An 18,882-nucleotide genomic window follows, 5' to 3' on the forward strand; every position below is an offset into this window, starting at 1 on the left:
CTTCACGCTGCAATGCATGCTGGGAGCCACAATAGTATAAAACTCATGGCTCCCAGGATGCATTGCGGCATGAAACATGTCACCATTGTTGAGATTCATATGCTGAATCTTGATGTCTGTGTCTTAGGAAAAAAAAATCCCCTATTATGTATTTAAAAAATTTCAATCCGTGGCAAGAGAGTATCGTTAGTGAATATAATCTATTAACATCAAATGACCACTTTTGGACAGTGATGATATAAGTGCATCATTCTACTTTATGTTGTTGAAAACTAGATCACCTGAACATCATTGCGTCTGGCATTCTTTGCAACAAATTACATATTTCGGTAAAAACTGTTACAAAAAACCACAAACTCACAAACAAATAAGCTAACAGTCAAACTGCCCAACTAAAGGAAACACTTATCTCCATTATGGTGACCAACCATTTTCAATAAATCGTCAACATCTAAACCTCTGTTAATTCTCAATACGAACTTCTGTAAACGTATGACAGAAATAAAGTCAATCTGGTCAGTAATAAGTGAAGCTGGTAATGCTGTTTGTGGAGTTGTTTAATCCTCCTCTGCTGAGATCTTCACAGATTTAATGTCTTATTTCGTCTTCAGTTGATTTCATCTGTGGCTGGAAGTCAGTTGTAGTTCTTGTGTTTCTCTTTTTTCTGTTCTTGTTTCTCTTTCATTCAGTGATTCTGCTTGTTGACAGCAGGTGTTCATCATTAAAGCCCAATCATCACTTAATTAATCACTTAAGTATCTCATTAACTTTAACTCTGATTCAGAGTTATTATAACTCTCTTTAGAGAGGGACCAAATGTTCTCTGAACAGAGTTAATTTAACTCTGGGGATTTTGCTGTGTAGGTTGCTGCTGGAAAAGGGGTTAGTAAGGCCAGCAGGGGGTGCTCACTTACTGTCAAAGAGCACCGTCCTTCAGATGAGACGTTAAACCGAGGTCCTGACTCTATTACCCCTTTTCCACCAGCAAGAACCCGGTGCTAGTTCAGAGCCAGAGCTATTGCCAGTTCGGAGTTGGTTCGACTGACAAGCTTTCTAAGAACCGGTTTGCCTTTCCACAGGCCAAAGAGCCACCACAGAGCCAGATCTTACGTCACTGTATATATCTCATGTTGCGCGGCAGCGCTAAAAACAAACACACCAGGCATGTTTGAGATGGTTAGGCTTCTCGCAGACCGATCGGTGCATGACATCAAAGCACTGCGAAAGCGATCCAAAAGCACAAGGAGTCGTATGCTCTTCAAACACTCCCGCAGCTCCGATCGGTCCGCACCGCTCCGATGCATCAAGCCTTCCATCAACAATGGCGGTTGTTGCGTTACTATTGATGCTCATGGGTTTGTGAACCTACATCGGCATCCAAACAACATCCGTAACTTGCATAGACGGAGATTACAATCAAGCTGCTATTAGCTCGATTAGCTGCTATTTAAAAAATGGCGGTCACAAGTTTCTGTTCGCCTTGTTGGTCACGGAAAGCCCATCCCCCAGCCCCCGACGCAAGCGGTTCTTACTTCTAGCCCAGCAATGTTTTGGTGGTACTTAAGAACCACTTTTACTGGTTCAGAGCTGGTGCTTTGGGTGTCGAAAAACAAAGAACCGATTTGAAACTAGGCTCTGCCTTGGTGGAAAAGGGGTATATGTGGTCATTAAAAAACCCACTTCTTGTAAAGAGTAGGGGTGTCCTGGCCATATTCCCTCCATTGGCCCCTGCCAATCATGGCCACCTAAAAATCCCTATAATCCGAATTGGCTTGATCACTCTCTCTCCTCTTCACCTATAGCTGGTGTGTGGTGAGCACACTGGCTACCGTTACATCATCCAAGTGGATGCTGCACACTGGTGGTGGTTGAGGAGAGATCCCCTGATATGATTGTAAGGCGCTTTGGGTGTACAGTAGTACAGTGCTATATAAAGGTCTCATTTAATTTAATTGGCTAATATTTTTCATAAATGTGCTTTATCTGATGACTCTCAATGTACCTTAACACTCCACTCCATTATATCAGTTATGGGATTATGCATAAAACATGCAGTGATTAAAACCACATAGCCTACTTCTTTTTCTTCTTTTGCCTTGATGTTGAACTCATTGTCCTTCTTTTACATTCTCCTGTTAAAAAAAAAAAAACACTTTCAAATCCTGCAAATGTAGGACAGTTATTTAACAGTTATTCCATGGACATTGTATTAATAATACTGTAAATGTCTCTTTTTTCATACAAATATAAGTGCTTTCTTGGGTCTCTTGTGGCCTAAAGCATAGTTCCCTTTCAAGGGAACTCGCGCTGCGTCGATTGGGAACGCGCTGTGGGAACACTCTACGTGTTTGTGTCGTGAAGCACGAGTGAAATCAGTCCAATGGTGTGACGATCAGGTTCAGCAACCAGGAAACAATAAAGCCTGCCCAAACAGTGTAACGCTAGCTTCTGTGTCTTCAGCAAGCACTTTGTGTGTCTTATTTGGTGTTGTCTGTCTTTTATATATATATATATATATTATGGCGAGCAAGCAGCAGATGAGATTTTGTGTTCACCCCTGACATACTATCATACTATCATCTGATAGTATGGCTGCATCTAAGACTTTAGTGTCAGGAGTTTGTTCAAGATGTTTGTGATGTGGCAGGCTGGTCCTCACCGCACACATTCGTGAGGTTTTACGACCTAGACTTGTGCTCCACACCTGGGGCTCTCGTCCTAGTGCTTTCTCGATTCACACTAGACAGACACTGTTCATTATGGCGGCGTGGGTATAGACGTTCCCACTGCGTCAATCGACTCAGCGCAAGTTCCCTTGAAAGGGTTAACCGAGGCATTTTGCTCATTAAAGATTGCATACACATCGCAGAATCTGCAAAATGTTAATTATTTAAAAAAAAAGTAATAAGAGGGATCATAAAAATTTGCACTTTGCCCTAATTAATTTTTCCATGCAGTCCATTAGAGAAAATAATTTACCCAACTGATCCATTTCAAAGTTTACATACTGCACACTTGAATCTTATACAGTGTGTTGTAACCTGGTTGATCTATGACTGTTTTCATGTTTTGTGATGGTTGTTCATGAGTTCCATGTTTGTCCTAGCAGTGAAACTGCACACGGTTCTTCAGAAAAATCCTCCAGCTCCAGCACATTCTTTGATTTCCAGTTGATTTGATTTCTGTTTCAGTTGAGACAACCTGATCTCACGGGAAAACGTACAAATTCTACGAGGTGGCTAATTCGTACGAATTCATACGACCTCACTTGTACGAATTAGTACGTTTTTTGCAAAATCGTACATATTTTACGAATTGCTCAATTCGTACGAATTCATACGAATGACCTACCCCTGACCCCGCCCCTAAACCTACCCATCACGTGGGTTTAGACAAATCGTACAAATTCGTACGAGTGAGGTCGTACGAATTCGTACGAATTAGCCAACTTTTTATCATTCGTACGAATTGGTCATGAGATAGTGTTGGTTGAGAAGGATCTCATATTTAAAGCTTTTTTTCACCTTTCCAACAGTTACTGTATGATTTTGAGATCCATGTTTTCACACTGAGGACAACAGAGGGACTCATATACAACTATTACTAAAACTGCAAACATTCACTGACACTCAAGAAGGCTACACACCACACCAGGAGGCGCTATCGCATTTTACACAAGTTTAAATTATTGTATATCATGTGATAAGTCACACATACTTGCAAACACACTATAGTCTAGTCATGTAATGAGATAAATATCATAGTTTGAGGGTTCTTTAAGTAAATCCTGCAGTAATGGGATCATGCTTCCTATTGGCTGCGCTGGTGGCGCTATAACCTACTGAGTTCGAACGATCTGCAGCAGAGATAGAGAGGACTGCTGTGGGTGAGTCGTTTCTGTTGTAGCTCCACGCTAAAAGTTAAAAACATAATTTTATATCAAATGTTAGACACTGTATGAAAAGGATTGCACACAATAGACACTGATTGATTTTTAGAGTGTTGTTTTTTTTCTGTTCTTATTTATACGGGTAGTTTTATGTCCGTTTTGATGCACCTTATGATCTTTCCACGTGTGCCATTTTTCCATAACGAGGTGAAATGTATTTTGAATAGGTGGAGCTGTGATACCACTACATGAACTATCTTCTCTCTTTCACAGCACTGTGTGCAGGTAATTGCTTTTAGTTTTAGTTTTTACGAATTTACTCTGTTCATGTAGTTGTATTTTCTGTATTGTTAAGAAAATGTTTGGTACAAACTTTTTCATAAAGCACTTAATTCCTGGTTTTACTAAAAATATGTTATTTCCATTAATTTTATACTACATTTAAGAGTTACAAAAAGTGGATGATGTAAGCTGTGTAATCTGTTTTATATTCAAGTATACTTGCAGTTTGTTTTCAATGTTTTAAAAGATCACAAAGCAATACGTTTAAGAAGACAACATTAAATTGTTTAATTTTCCTAGAGAGATTATTACAGATTTAAGTTTTATTTTTGTTTGCAGTTTTATTATGTACAATATAATGTTAATGAGTAATGTTTACTGTTACATTGAGAGCAGCAGAGCTAGAGAGAACTGCTGTAGGTGGAGCTGTAACAACACTACAAGACTTACTATCTTCTGTCTTTCACTGCTCTGTGTGCAGGCATAAAATAAAGGCCAATATCATCCACGTTCAGAGTACGTGTCCTGTTGAAGGCTGGGACAAATCGGGTCAGGAAATACAAAGGTCACAAATGCTTATGTTAGAGCTCCTCAATCTGAACAACTTTGACTCAAGAACCACTAGTGTCAATCAAAATGTTTTTTATTTTTTTTATTTGAGAAAATGTAAACTTTAGTCCACTATAGGTTTAGTATAAATCTTGTAACTTCCTACAGCAATAATTATTACAAAATAATATTAAAGGAGAACTCCGGTAAATTTTAACATTGAGCTATTTTTTTTGTACATTTGGAGTGCTGTCAATACAGAGAACAACAACAGAAATCGGTGTTGCCTACACCGTGTTATCCTCGTTTTAAAATTTGCACCCTGTTGACTTCAATGGGGCAAGTTTTAAACCTGCTTTTAGCCTCTTAACATCCTTGATGTGTCATTACAAGTGCACAGGTCATGTGAATGATTCCTTCGGAGTGAACATGGGTGAATCTGACTGCAGTAGATGTGAAAGATATTAATAAAAATTATGTTTATTCAGCCAGCGCACATACCTGTATTTACATCCTGTTTTCGGTCGAAGTCCATAGTAGTCGATTGTCGAGTTCACACGCATTGGTTTAGTACCTATGATCATGCGCGTGAACTCGACAATCGACTACTGTGGACTTCGACCGAAAACAGGATGTTTTCCGATTTCTGTCGTTGTTCTCTGTACTGACAGCACTCCAAATGTACAAAAAAATTAGCTCAATGTTAAAATTGACCGGAGTTCTCCTTTAATAATATTTAGATGTATAGATTTAGCATTTGGATGGGTGTAAGAGGGCCATCCAAAAAGTGTTCCCAAATGCCTATACTAAATGAAACTTTAGAATTTTATAAAATTATATAAACACATGCAAACATATGACGTGCGATAGGTGGCACTTTAAGTTTTATAGGTTGAAAACTAAGTTTCTTTGGAAAATTACCAAAAATGGCTGAAAATGGTCATTTTCATCCCGACATGTGCAATGACAATTTTCATCCCTTTATCAAGTTTCATGTGCAGCGATATATAATTATTATTTTTTTAATACATTTTTAAAATACTTTTTTTAAAAGATAATTGAGATATGATTTCCAAAAGACAATATAAGAACAATTGTAAACTGTAAATGTGAAATAGCTTATTCAGTGTAGTGCTAAACAAAAAAACTAAATGTGATTTTTATGATACATATATAATTATAGGTCTATAATTAAAAATGTTTTTATGTTAAGTTATATTACATTAGTATTATGTTAGTAACATTGGTTCCACTTTATTTCGATAGTCCACTTTTGACATTCTACTAACTATAAGTAACTTTTCAACTACATGTCAACTAACTCTCGTTGGAGTATTAGTAGACTGTAGTAGACTATCAGTAGACTGTTAGGTTATGGTTAGGTGTTAGGGTTCGGGTTAGTAGAATAAGTTGACTTGTAGTTGCCAAGTTACTTATAGTCAGTAGAATATCTGTTGGGGAACCATCAAAATAAAGTGTTAGCAAATATTAAGCATACAGTCTACTAATACTCTAATGACAGTTAGTTGACATGTAGTTGCAAAGTTACTTATAGTTAGTAGAATGTCTAAAGTGGACTATCGAAATAAAGTTTTACCGTAACATTTCATTTTCTCTCCTACCTTAAGTGGTCCTTCAGTGCTCGGATGCAGAGTGAATTCCAGCGATCAGGAGGAGACAGATAAAGCCACTCTAGGTTTCTATTCACTAGAAAGAGCTTGTTTAGCGAACATGAAACTTACACTCCTCCTTCGCTCATAGTTCAGTAAATGAGTTATCAAATAAATCAGTTTTCACTCAAAATAGCTTAATTTTTAACTAAGCCAGACAATTAAAGTAACCGTTGAAAACCTAAAACAGAAATAAAAATGCCTACTTAAAAATAAAAAAAGTAATGTGCATCTTCAGGATACAGAGTTAAAAAAAATAAAAAAAAATTAACCTTTACAAGAAACTTTGCTCTGTAGTTCAGCCAATCCTGACCAGTCTCTATTTACATGGGGTAGGCTATTTACATACAGCTTACATTATAGTAAAATGAGGAAGCAAAAATAATCCTACTTGTAAAACAGTTCCTTGTAAGGCAGTCATGGAAAAATACTAAAGGAATATAATATATGCCTAGGCTTAATATTCAACAACATTTGTCACGAATGCTGGTGATAATTCCACAATCAGCTACCGCAGGTCTCACTCACCTGAGTATTAACTCTTTCCCAGCCAGCGTTTAAAAAAAAAAGTTGACAGCCACCGACAGCATTTTTTAAAATCATTTTAACAAAGGTTTCCCCAGAATATTTTGTAGTATGAGTATTGGAGCATACAATATATAAAAATAAAGAGAAGAGCCTCTGCTTTAAAAAAAATAAAAATAAAAATCTTCAAAGTCCTGTAGCTCGTCCTGGGTCAACATTTCATTCAGTAACATAAGGCAGTTTTGATTTAATTGCTGTTTAATGTTGATGATCGTATTATTTTACATATGCATTTGCTTACATATGCTATAGCTTGTTTCTGCTACTTCTTCACCTGTGTTTTAATCAGACTGTAAAAAAATATGGACTATAGGTTTCCCGTAGGTTTCTGAAGAGCATTTTTGAAGCCTAATGTGGGTGGAGCCGGTCGTCACCATCTTGACAGCGCATCACACAGAAAATGGGCAAAAAGGCGGGATGTGGGTGAAGCTGAGGGGCCTGGATGCTGAAACCATGCCCGCCTAGCTCGACCAGATCGAGTTCGCTCAGGCTAAGGAGCTAATGCTATATGCTACTGGCAGTACCGTTGCAAGTGCTTTTCCAAGTGTGCGACCGCACAGGGCCTCGCGCTAAAGTGACAGCTGTGTGTGTGTGTGTGTGTGAGACAGTGATTCATGCGCATACATGTCAGTCAGCGCCGCATCGCACGTCAAGTTCGTAGAAAGCTTTATTCAGTCCATTTTAAATTCTGATTTTGGCTGCCTCTAAAATGGGTCAAACCATAGATATTAGCTGAGAAGTTCAAGTAAATGCGCTAGAAATCCGCACTCATTCAAGGATGTCCATGTATTGCATGGACGGAGAAAGCACTGACACCTGCAGGATTTCATCTGATGGTACTTTTTATTTAACAATAAAAAATTAAATAAGCATAGTCCATCTAGTCCATCTGTTCCGTGAGAGCAAGTGTAGCCTCTATATCTATACATGAATATCAGTCACGTGACCTCTTACGTCATCCGCTCTTTTTCCAGTTGACTGCCGCCATCTTGAGTACCTACCGAGTACTGTCTATGGTACTGACAAACCTATTATCTCAAGTCTTGTTAGAAAACAAACAAAAAAATAAAAATTCTTGAAACATTATTTGAATTCTTTAAAAAAAATTATTGTATGGAATAGAATAGCTCCTGCAGCAGGTGCATTAGCAGAACAGGTAGCATAAAGCTACATGACACAATTTAATTGATTAATATTACACTTTTACTTTTAACTCACTTTAAAACACCATCGAGTATTTGTATCATATTCCGGTCGCGGTTTAAAATGGTTTCAAGTCAAAAAAATATTTTGAAATATGTTATATTTAACATTTTATATGACGCTATGGCCTATCCTTACCTAGCATGCATACTGTAAACATTCTTTATTCATATGAAAATACCCCAATCGCACGAAAATCACACACAAATCACATATACTTCAAACCGTGCATTTATTAGCTTCTTGTTTCAGGTGAAGAGATGTTACTTTAGCTTTGTTATCACGGATGTCAGAATGAGGAAGTCATGCAGGACCGCAGGCAGAACAGAAGCGTGATTTTTTTTTCAGCGGAAATCCCGCCCTGCAGCTGATTCTAAAGTTTTCATTGGTCATATCAATCACTGTACTGATTGCCTACACCAAACACTGATTACCATTGGACTAATAGCCCTGGCGGATACTATATTGCATGTATTTGAACACAAATAAACCGGAGAAGACGTGAATGAATGCTTTTTGAGTGATGATTTCTATTCAAAATAACGAACGTTACAGATTTATGTTATGTTACATTTATGTTATATTTATGTTACCGTGTTGTGAAAGCATAGCTAGCTAGTTCCTTTGCAACTGACATATCGATTTTGCAGAGTCAGGTACTCAAGATGGCGGCAGACAAGTTTTAGAAGTGAGTGACGTCAGTGAGGAGATGTTGGTGACATCATCTGATATTCATGTATAGACATTTTTAAATCTGAAAACTCTAAAAAGCAATGAAATTGTCAGACATCCACGAGTGCATGTTCACAGAGGAAAACAACTGAAATACAGCGCTGTTTGTTTTTTCGATTCTCGACGACGACGGAGTTCAACGGCGTGGGCGAAGGTATAATGCGTGTACTAAATTGTATGAAATTATCCCGAAAAAAGCAGAAACACGGCAGAGATGCCAAGTTCAGCAGCTGGAATTAGCTGAGGTGACGTGACGCTAACAGACAGCAGACAATCCACCTGTCACTCAAGTGGCCACGCCCTTAATTATGCAGAACTTTAAGGCTTAATATAATTTAAACGGATGAGTTATAAAAAAATTCACCCCCCTCAGAGTTGCCATATAAGGCATAATTAGCTACAGTATATAGACCAAACTCAATTTTTGTTCCAGGTTGTAAACATATTTTTTTTTGCTGTAAAATTGGGCATTTTAACGTGAGGAGATATGTGGAATTGACTCCCTTTTGGAGCCTGTCTCTAGAGGCCAGTCGATGAATTGCAGTTAATTCACTTCTGTGTTGGCTTCACAAGAGAGAATGGAAGGTTGCCGCTCGGATTTGATCAGATTCAGTTCTCTTTCAGAAGATGTGTAATAGCGCCCCCTACCGTCGTCTTCTTCTTCGCCACATCTCCATGCAGTTTATTACACATCAACGTAGGCACTCGCACGAGTCGACGCTAAACGCCATCTGTCTCTATCTTGCTCAATTCTCAGTAGAACTTGTTGTCCAGCACTGATGACGCTGGAGACTCTATGATGTAGGCAACACGTTGATATTCATTTATACTTCTGAGTCGTTGTCTGCATTGACCCGCAATTACACATGAAGGAGCATGTAAAACCCGAGGGAGGGGTTCTAGCTGACCAATCACAGCGCTTACGTACGCGTAGAATTGAAGCGTTGTTAAATTTTTGGAGAGGTGCACGTCAGGGTACGCCGAAGGTGCACGTGTGCCTACGACATAACTATGGTGGGAGTTCGACACAGAAGATTTTTTCCAAAATCTGATCAGATGATCTTTAGACTGAGCCGCACAGAAATGACTAAACAGATTTTTGTTTATTAATTTCTGTTCAAAAGGTATGATGTCACAAGCTTTACGAGGTCGACCCAAAATTGGTTCAGAGGCTGTGTATCGGCCAAATTTTTATCAATTGAAACAAAAATTGGTACGCTTCATCGGAACCATGATCTAAGGGGCCATGCCAAATTTGGGAACAGCACCACCTACAGGTCATGAGATCTGGAAAAAGGCTATTTCTGTTCATAACTTTTGAACAGTCCGTCAGAAAATCATAAACTTGGTGTCTATGGATTCCTTGTGACTGTCCGCTATATTGAAGCAAATGAAAAACACTTTTTCTGCTACTCCTCCTACAAATTTTGGCCAATTTTGGCCAAAAGCGACTCAAACTGACCTTTGGTAGGATAGGATAGGATGCTAATCAAAGGCTATTCTTTCTAATGTGAAATTTGACGATCAGGTTAAACATAATTTATGGTAGTGACCAAGTGATCTTAGATGTCTAGTAGCCATAGGGGCTTGGCCCCCAATCGCTGCTTTTAGCTGTATTTCTTGATGTTTTTGTATTTCCAGATATTGTCCAGATCGCTCATAACTTTAAGGCCGTGGCTGTTCTTATTCTGATGTCTTTATTGCATTCACAGTTCCAAAGATACTTGAATCTTTCCACATGCTGCAATTCCTTCCCTCTGAGCAACAGTCCTAGTCCCAGTTTCTATTTTTCACTGTTAGCTCAGATTTTGTACTTTGTAGCATCCCCTCCATTTTATAGTCACTTGTCATACAATCTCTTGCCCATACTTTGAGCTGACATTGTCGACTCTGTCCAAAAGCATGTCTAAGTAATTGTGTCAAGAGACCAATATCATCTGCAAAACGCAAGTTGTTAACTGTTCTGCTGTTTATACATGCTCCGTGGCTCTCCAGACCAAGTGCCTCTCACATAATGTGTTCCAGATAGATGTTGAAGAGATCTGGAGACAAAATGCAGACGACTGTTTGCTATAACTAATTTGTCACATCATTCCAGACTCTTACAGCACGTTGTGTATTCTAAATCAGACTGATCAGCTTGGGATGGATTCCATAGTGGTGTAGTACTTTCCAAAGGACTTGATGCCACACTCGATCAAAGGCTTTCTTGAAATCCATAAAGATCAAGTAAAGCTCTTTGTCTTGCAGAGTGAGGTACTTCTCTACTATCAATCTGAGTAAGAAAATATGTTTGATAGTGCCTCTACCTGGTCTGAATCTGGCTTGTTCCTCTGCCATTTGCGATTCAATACCGTTCTTCATCCTGCTCCTGATGATCTCAAGGATGATCTTACTTCAGTGGCAGATGAGGCTAATTATATGGTGATTTTTGCATTTGGTTGTATCCCCTTTCTTTGAGATGGTAACCACCAGGGATTTCGTCCATAGCATAGGAAACTCACCAGTGGCCCAAAATTTGTTTTGCAAATCTTGTGCATGAGACAGACTATGGCTTCACCACCACCTTTCATTAGCTCGCCTTCAATGCTATTAATACCAGGAGCCATCAAGGCGAGCTAATCAAAGCCGCTACCGTATAACAGTGAAAAAACGGAAAGCCGGAAATTTCCGTCAATGGCGGGGAAAGAGTTAATTAACATTGGACTACATTTTCCAAGAGTTAACCTGTTCCTCATCACTCAGACCCTCAGTTCACTCTTTGCGAAGTCTTGTTTGCCCCAGATACATTTCTGAGCATTATTTCCTGTGTTGTTTTGCTCTTGTTTGACTTCGCCTTTGATTACCTCTGTTCAAATCTTTACTGCCTGTCTACCACTTGTGTTTTCTTGGACCATTTCTATTGCTGTTTGCTGCCTGCCCTGATCCTCTGCCTGTTATGACCACGTTTACTGCCCTGCCTCTGATATTGTTGTTTGTCCTGGTTACTCGACCCACACTGCCTGTACTCTGAACTTGCTGTGTTTTAAAAAACGCACATAGATCCCATTCACCCGAAGTCCTCGTTACAATATTATTGATTTGACTGCACTGACAATATTGGATGAGAACTGAGCTGAGCTGGATGATGACATCACTGTTTTCTGCAGAACTGCTTTATAGATTAAATGAACTAAATTAATAATTGATGATCTTTACAATGGATCAACACTGAACTGACTTCAGCTGAACAATGACACTGTTCTTTTAGAGTCTTTTATTGAACTGTTTGCATCCTTGAATCTTTTTCCTGTAATACTGTCATCACTATAAAGCAGTAGTTATCAACCAGTTATTAACCTCATAAGTTATTCTGAATAGACACATAACCAACATATATTTAAAAAGATATATTTAGAAAAACTTTATTTTTAAGTGAACGAATAGTTCACTTAAAAATAAAAATTCTGTCATCATTTACTCACCCTCAAGTTGTTTCAACCCTGTATGAACTTCTTTCTTCTGCTGAATACAAAAGAAGATATTTTGAAGAATGTCAGTAACCAAACAGTTGATGGACCCCATTGACTTCTTTAGTATTTTTTTTTCCCACTATGGAAGTCAATGGGGTATGAATGATGACAGAATTTACATTTTTAAGTGAACTATTCCTTTAAACTGTGGTCCTGACTCTCTGTGGTCATAAATAATCCCAGGATGTCCTTCGGAAAAAGAGTAGGGGTTTAACCCTGGCATCCTGGCCAAATTTGCCCATTGCCCTCTGACCATCATGGCCTCCTAAAAATCCCAACATACATGTATGTGTATATATATATCAGAGGTCATGTTAACTGAATATTTTCCGTCTCATTGACATATATTTTTTTGTAGTGACGGAAAAATCTGAAGGCCATCCATCATTTTGACAGATTACGCTGAGGGCGATCTATTGTAATTTGTAACTGTAATTCTCAATCCTCTCCACTTGGTGGCGAGTGCGCATATTAAATGACAAATATCTTGTATTGTCTCGTCTTTGTCACCGCTGCGTACAGTTGCAAAAATGTCACGGCAGCTGAGTGTGAAAAGTTTCTTCCAACGGCCAAATAGTTGTGATAGTGTTAAAAAAGGTGAAAAAAGAGGAGCTGATGCAGTGGAGGATGAAGGATAAATAGACAACATTTATCAGTCACCGTCAGCTGTTACGGGGCAACCAAGTGGCAGTAAGGAGGTCAGGAGGGAGTACTGCGTTCACGTGGTTGAGGAGGGAAGGTGGCAAAATGTTCTGTGACATCTGTAGAAAAGCTAACATGAGTAACGGATTTGTCCGAGACTGCACGACGATGCAGAAATCAGCTTTAAATGATCACAAAAGTAGCCATAGTCACATCGAAGCTTCACGGGTGCTCAACAAGAGCGTGGCAATGGTCAAGAATGTCGAACAATCACAGGCTGCCTGTAACGAGGCATTAAAGACACAGTTCAAGGTTGTGTTGCATATGGCAAATACAAACACCCCGAGCCACATTTATCCTAACTTAATACACCTCTTACAGTCTGCTGGGTGTCCAAACCTGAACAGTGCACACACGTACACCCACCACGAGACTGTCAGTCAGATGGAGGAGGCTATAGCAATGACCATAAATAGCGCTGTGGATGAGCGTATCACCAACAGCAGATACGACGGGATAATAGTTGATGAAATGACTAATAACACAGTTGAAAAAATGCTGATCACATACTTGACAATTCAGCAGAGAGGGGAGCCTTAAACTGTGTTCATTGGAAATCATGCAATACCCTCTGGCACTACAAAATGCATAGCAGCAAAAATAAAAGATGTGTTGTCAGGCCGTGGTGTAGATATGGGTCAGGTAGTTGGACTGGGAAGTGATGGAGCGAATGTGATGGTGGATCGAAAGGCTGGAGTTGCGCAACATCTTCGTCAGAATGACTGTCCCTACCTCATAAATATCCACTGTGGGGCGCACAGAACGGCACTGGCTGCCCGTAATGCCTCCAATGCTGTGCGTGAAATAAGTGCATATGTCACCACTGTTAATAACATATACACATACTACAAAAATTCCCCTATTTGAACAAACCGATTAAACAAACTCCTAAACAAAATGGAGGAATGTGACATGTTGAGTCTAAAACAACCATCGGCTACACGCTGGCTATCATTGGAGATGGCAGTTAAGGGCATACGTGCCGACTGGGTTTCTCTGGTATTGGAGTTAAAGGAGGAGGAAAATGCAAAATTGCGCAGTAGCTAAGGGTATTAAATCGGGTCTGTGGTTCATAAACGCCAGAGGAGAACTGGCCCCCCGACTGAGCCTGGGTTCTCCCAAGGTTTTTTTTTCTCCATTGGGTGACGTGATGGAGTTTTAGGTCACCGTCAGGTCACTTGAGGGAGTTTTTCGGTTCCTTGCCACTGTTGCCTTTGGCTTGCCCAGTTGGGGATATTTTGGGAATATTAATTTATTTTTATCAATCAATAAATTCCACTAGAAACAAACCTGGTTGTATTATTTTAATTTAATACTGTGAAGCTGCTTTGATACAATTTGTATTGTGAAAAGTGCTATACAAATATACTTGACTTGACATGACTTGACTTATTAGAAAGCGTATCGAAACATACACATTCCCTGTTGTCTGATGTCTTGGCCGTGGTGAACCGCATGAATCTCACATTCCAAAAAGATGATGTTAACATCTCACACATCCAACCTGTTGTGAACATGACCCTTGGTAGCCTAGAGGATTTGATGAATGAGGCAGCGGAGATAGAATTACAAAACGGCAAGTTCTGTGGCATTATGCTGACCCAGGCAAATGAGCAGAACTTTAAAATTTTGCGTACAGAGTACATCGCCGAGCTCACCAAATCGATCAGAAAAATATTCCTTTTGGAGCACGTGGGTCTCATCACTGACCTCGACACTGTACTCAATGCATCTCGCTATCCGGGCACTGACAGCATATAGAGGAGCTATGGGCTGGATGCTTCGGAGCGCGTCTGTGACCACTACGGGACGCAGAGGGGTACAGCTGCACCACTAGTGCAGAAGGAGCGCATGCTGCAGGATTTAATCCGGGTGAAGCGGGTGTTTGCAGGATCAGGAAATCCCACATTCATTGACCTGCAAACTTCTGATCACGTCCCTGAGAGAAAAGTTTCCCCGACTACAAAACTTTGGCTGAAGTGGCGCTAGTAACCGGTCTCCAGTATGGCAGCAGAGCGCAGTTTCAGCCTCCAGAACAAAATTAAAACGGTCACGAGAAGTCGTTTTTCTGAGGCAAAGATGCAAAATGTAATGACAGTTGCCTCTGCATCAGTCTCTCTTGATGTGTTTGATTACGCACAGGCGATGTGGACCAGGAGGAAGATTTGAGTTCAAGCAGAAAGGCCTACGGAGCATCGATTGAATTTAGTTCATCTGAAAAAAATGTGCAATATGTTTTTATTGTAGTTGGAATTATATAATATATTGGGTATTTTATATCCGCTGTCAGTGCGGAAAACATTCATCTGCATCTTGTGGACATGAAATTTCACGCAGTTTTTGTTCATCTGTTCATAAATGAATAAATGAATAATCAAGCCTATATGCTTGTCTTGTAAATTCATGATTAAAATGTGAATGAAAACAAAAGCTATTAGAAGTCTTATTAAAATGTGAAAATTAAAATGACAGGTAATGATAGATTATGACAGAATTTTTACGACCCTGTCCGTCAAAATGACGGACAAATTGCATTGTAAAGCGCTTTGAGTTTCCAGAAAAGCGCTATATAAATGTAACAAATTATTATTATTAAAACTGACTTACGCCGACATGTGCAAACCAAGCAGTGTAGCACAGTTGGTCAAAATGTGCTTGCTAGAGATTATAGACAATCACACCCAAAGTAGCAAACCGGTACAATATTGTCTAAGACTGGATCTCTTACTTACACTGTAAGAGTGGGAACTAACAAGGTTTGGCATAGAAACATTGACCAGCTTTTGAACAAAACCGCAGCACAAGTTAACTCTTATCAAAACAACAGAAACCTCCCAATGCTCAGACTAATATCCCCTTATGACACCAGAGGCTCCATCAACAGTCTCAGCTCACCATCTCTTCCCCAACATTCAATTCAATTCAAATTTATTTGTATAGCGCTTTTCACAATACACATTGTTTCAAAGCAGCTTTACAGAAAGTGCATTTCATAAATGTACAAATAATTGTACAGAAAAATAAATGTAGAGTCTCAGGCGAGACGTTATCCTGAGAGTGTTCGTAGACCGTCTAACAGGCTGGACTTGTTGTATACACACTGTAGATGCCATGAACAAAAAGTATTAGAGGTTATATGAAAATAATGGTCATAATTGTTGACATAGCGCAAAAAGCTGTTTTGTTGTCTTGTAGAAGAAAAGAAAGAGACTGTTCTGTATACCAGTGTTCTTTGTGTTCAAAGTAATTCTGTGCAAGTGAAGTGAGTACATCAAGGCTGGAGAACGGTTGTGTATTGAGACAGTAATCAAAAAGTTACTCTGTATTGGTGCGCTCTAGTGGAGAGTGCTATAATTGCAATTGTGCAGTAAAGACGTGTTCAAGTTAACTCTGTCTTATTGTTGTGTAACTGTACAACATAACAGAACTGTAAACAAAATACAGACCAGACAACAGGGTTGACATTTTATCACATCACTTTATTAAATCAATTCCAACACATGATATTTGGTGAAAATACCTTATTTTAAATAAGGAAAAACACTGAATACCTTCTAAAAGTCTTCTGCATAAAAGGATGTCTTGAAGTGGTTAGGGAAACCTTCAGAAGCTTCAGAGCTTGATTTTCATAAAATGTTAATATTATAATGACACGTGCAAGTGTCTGACCACAGCTATATAAAGCCACAATACCAACTTCGATGACAGTGTTTGATTAAATACGAGGTTTTTGCCCGACAGCAATTTGTTTTATCATCACCAACAACATCATACTTGTTCCTACCTGACTTACACTTTTACATTAAATGCGAGTACTACTTTTAATATAGCCTAATATCTAGATTTATATGCCACTTGAAGCAATGCGTGTTTGTGAAATTGTTATATTTTTATATAGTGGTGGGCCGTGCACTCATCTACAGCCAATATATATCCATAAGTAGACTCCATATATATGGCAAGGAAATGGTTGTAACCAGGGACGTGCAGAGAGTTCCTCAGGGGCAGGGGCTCAAATGTAAAAAGGGGCATATATATTTTACAGTATAGATTTAATGTGCATTTTACATAAAACTTTGCTAATTTGAATAAACCTGTATATAAATATCATTACTAATTTTGACAAATACATTTTAAAATCGACATATATCCCCTCCAAAACTGCACAACTGTAGAGTAAAATATTAATTAAAAAAGTGATAAAAAATGTGTCTAAAAACTGACATGATTGTTACAAAATCACACTGTCTGCGGTCTCTGGAGAATTCAGAACAATTGTTAGCATAAAGTTTAAGGTAAAAATAACTGCCATTAAATTAAAGTATCTTACTACTATGCAATTAGATAAACTGTTCATTCATTACATCACTTTACCTCTGTCTTTATCCCCTTTTATCCTCTTCTCTTCTTTTTGGCACTGTATCTATCGCAGACTATAATGCTAATTTATAATGTGTCATGTAAATTCGGCCATCCGTCACAATCAGGTAACTTTCACTGTGTCTAGACCTGGCGCAAGCTGCCAGGCCCATTTTTACAGGGGAGCCTGAGTGTGTTAATCACCCTGAAACAAAAGCAATATTGCTGTCCACATTGGATGCGTCGAGGGGCGACGCTACACAACAAATTACCAACAACTGATCGCGCACGCTCTATTTCTGACACACTTCAAGCACTCGCTGGGCTGGGGAAGATTGATGTGCCGGACTGGAGTCGGGGGACTTAGTTAAGTTTTTGTGGAGTTTTTTTATGTGTGCTTTATTTGGTAGTATTTCGAATTAATGCTTTTAAAATAATATTATAAAAAAAAGAAAATAAAAAAAACATTCACACGTTCACTCATTTTGACACCCCTATGGATGAATAGCGCCCCTAGCATTTGCCTATTCCACCTATGCCGCGGGCCGGCCCTGTCTGAGCCCCAAGAGGCCGTGGATGGTAGTGTGCAACGCTCTGCCTCGCCACTCTCGTCCCCCTCTGTCGCCAGACCCCTGTCAGAGCAGGCCCCCATGGAACACTGGTCCTTCCCTGGCCTACTCTGTCAGGACGCGGCTTATGACCGTGCCCCCACACCGGGACACTACGCCTCCCATGTCTGGGCCGGTCATTCCGCCTCGCTCCTGCCCCATCGAGGGTACGTCTGTGGTTCGCATGACCCCACTGGTTCAGTTCTTGGGAGCTTGGTTAGAGCTTCCCATCCTGCCTCGCTGGGTCATGAGAACCATCAGGCTCGGCTATACGATTCAGTTCGCACGGTCTCGGTGGCAATGCCCCTGTCATGCATGCGGAGGTCGCCACCCTACTGGCGAAGGGTGCGATCGAGATTGTCCCTCCAGCCAAAATGAAGTCCAGCTTCTTCAGCCCCAACTTCATTGTACCCAAGAAAACCAGTGGGATACGGCCAATCCTGGACCTGCGCATCTTGCCGGATCTTCTTCGTTCGTGAAAATGAACTAAAATGATCAGATGAGTTTCCCACGCAGGTTTGGACCTGCGCATCTTGCCGGATCTTCTTCGTTCGTGAAAATGAGCTAAAATGATCAGATTCATGAGTTTTCCGCGCGCATGCCTGGGAAACTCATGAATATTCATGTAGGCTCCGCCCACTGCCTCTACAGATGCACAACTCACTTTTGCTCCACATTTCACATTTACCAATGGTGCAAAAGGGAGAGCGCGCGAAACTTGTCACTTGTAAGCGAAAAACAGTGTTTGAGACTCGTCGCAGCAGATTCAAGCAGTTGTAGTTATTTACTAG

At 39.7% G+C, this 18,882-nt stretch overlaps 1 protein-coding gene across 1 annotated transcript in view; it reads right to left on the reverse strand.

The window, feature by feature from the left end:
* The window catches only part of LOC311298016 (sacsin-like), a 37,317-nt gene extending 30,269 nt beyond the window's left edge, over positions 1–7,048 (reverse strand). Inside the window, exons 1-2 of the mRNA XM_084420568.1 lie at positions 6,343–7,048; positions 2,078–2,132 (exon numbers count right to left, since the gene is read on the reverse strand). Coding sequence (XP_084276694.1) covers positions 2,078–2,112 — 35 coding nt within the window. The 5' untranslated portion in view covers positions 2,113–2,132; positions 6,343–7,048. The remainder of the gene's footprint in view (positions 1–2,077; positions 2,133–6,342) is intronic.
* Positions 7,049–18,882: the final 11,834 nt, after the last annotated feature.

This window comes from Rutilus rutilus (genome assembly GCF_951802725.1).
Source record: "Rutilus rutilus genome assembly, chromosome: 10".
In the NCBI taxonomy this organism is placed as follows: Eukaryota; Metazoa; Chordata; class Actinopteri; order Cypriniformes; family Leuciscidae; genus Rutilus; species Rutilus rutilus.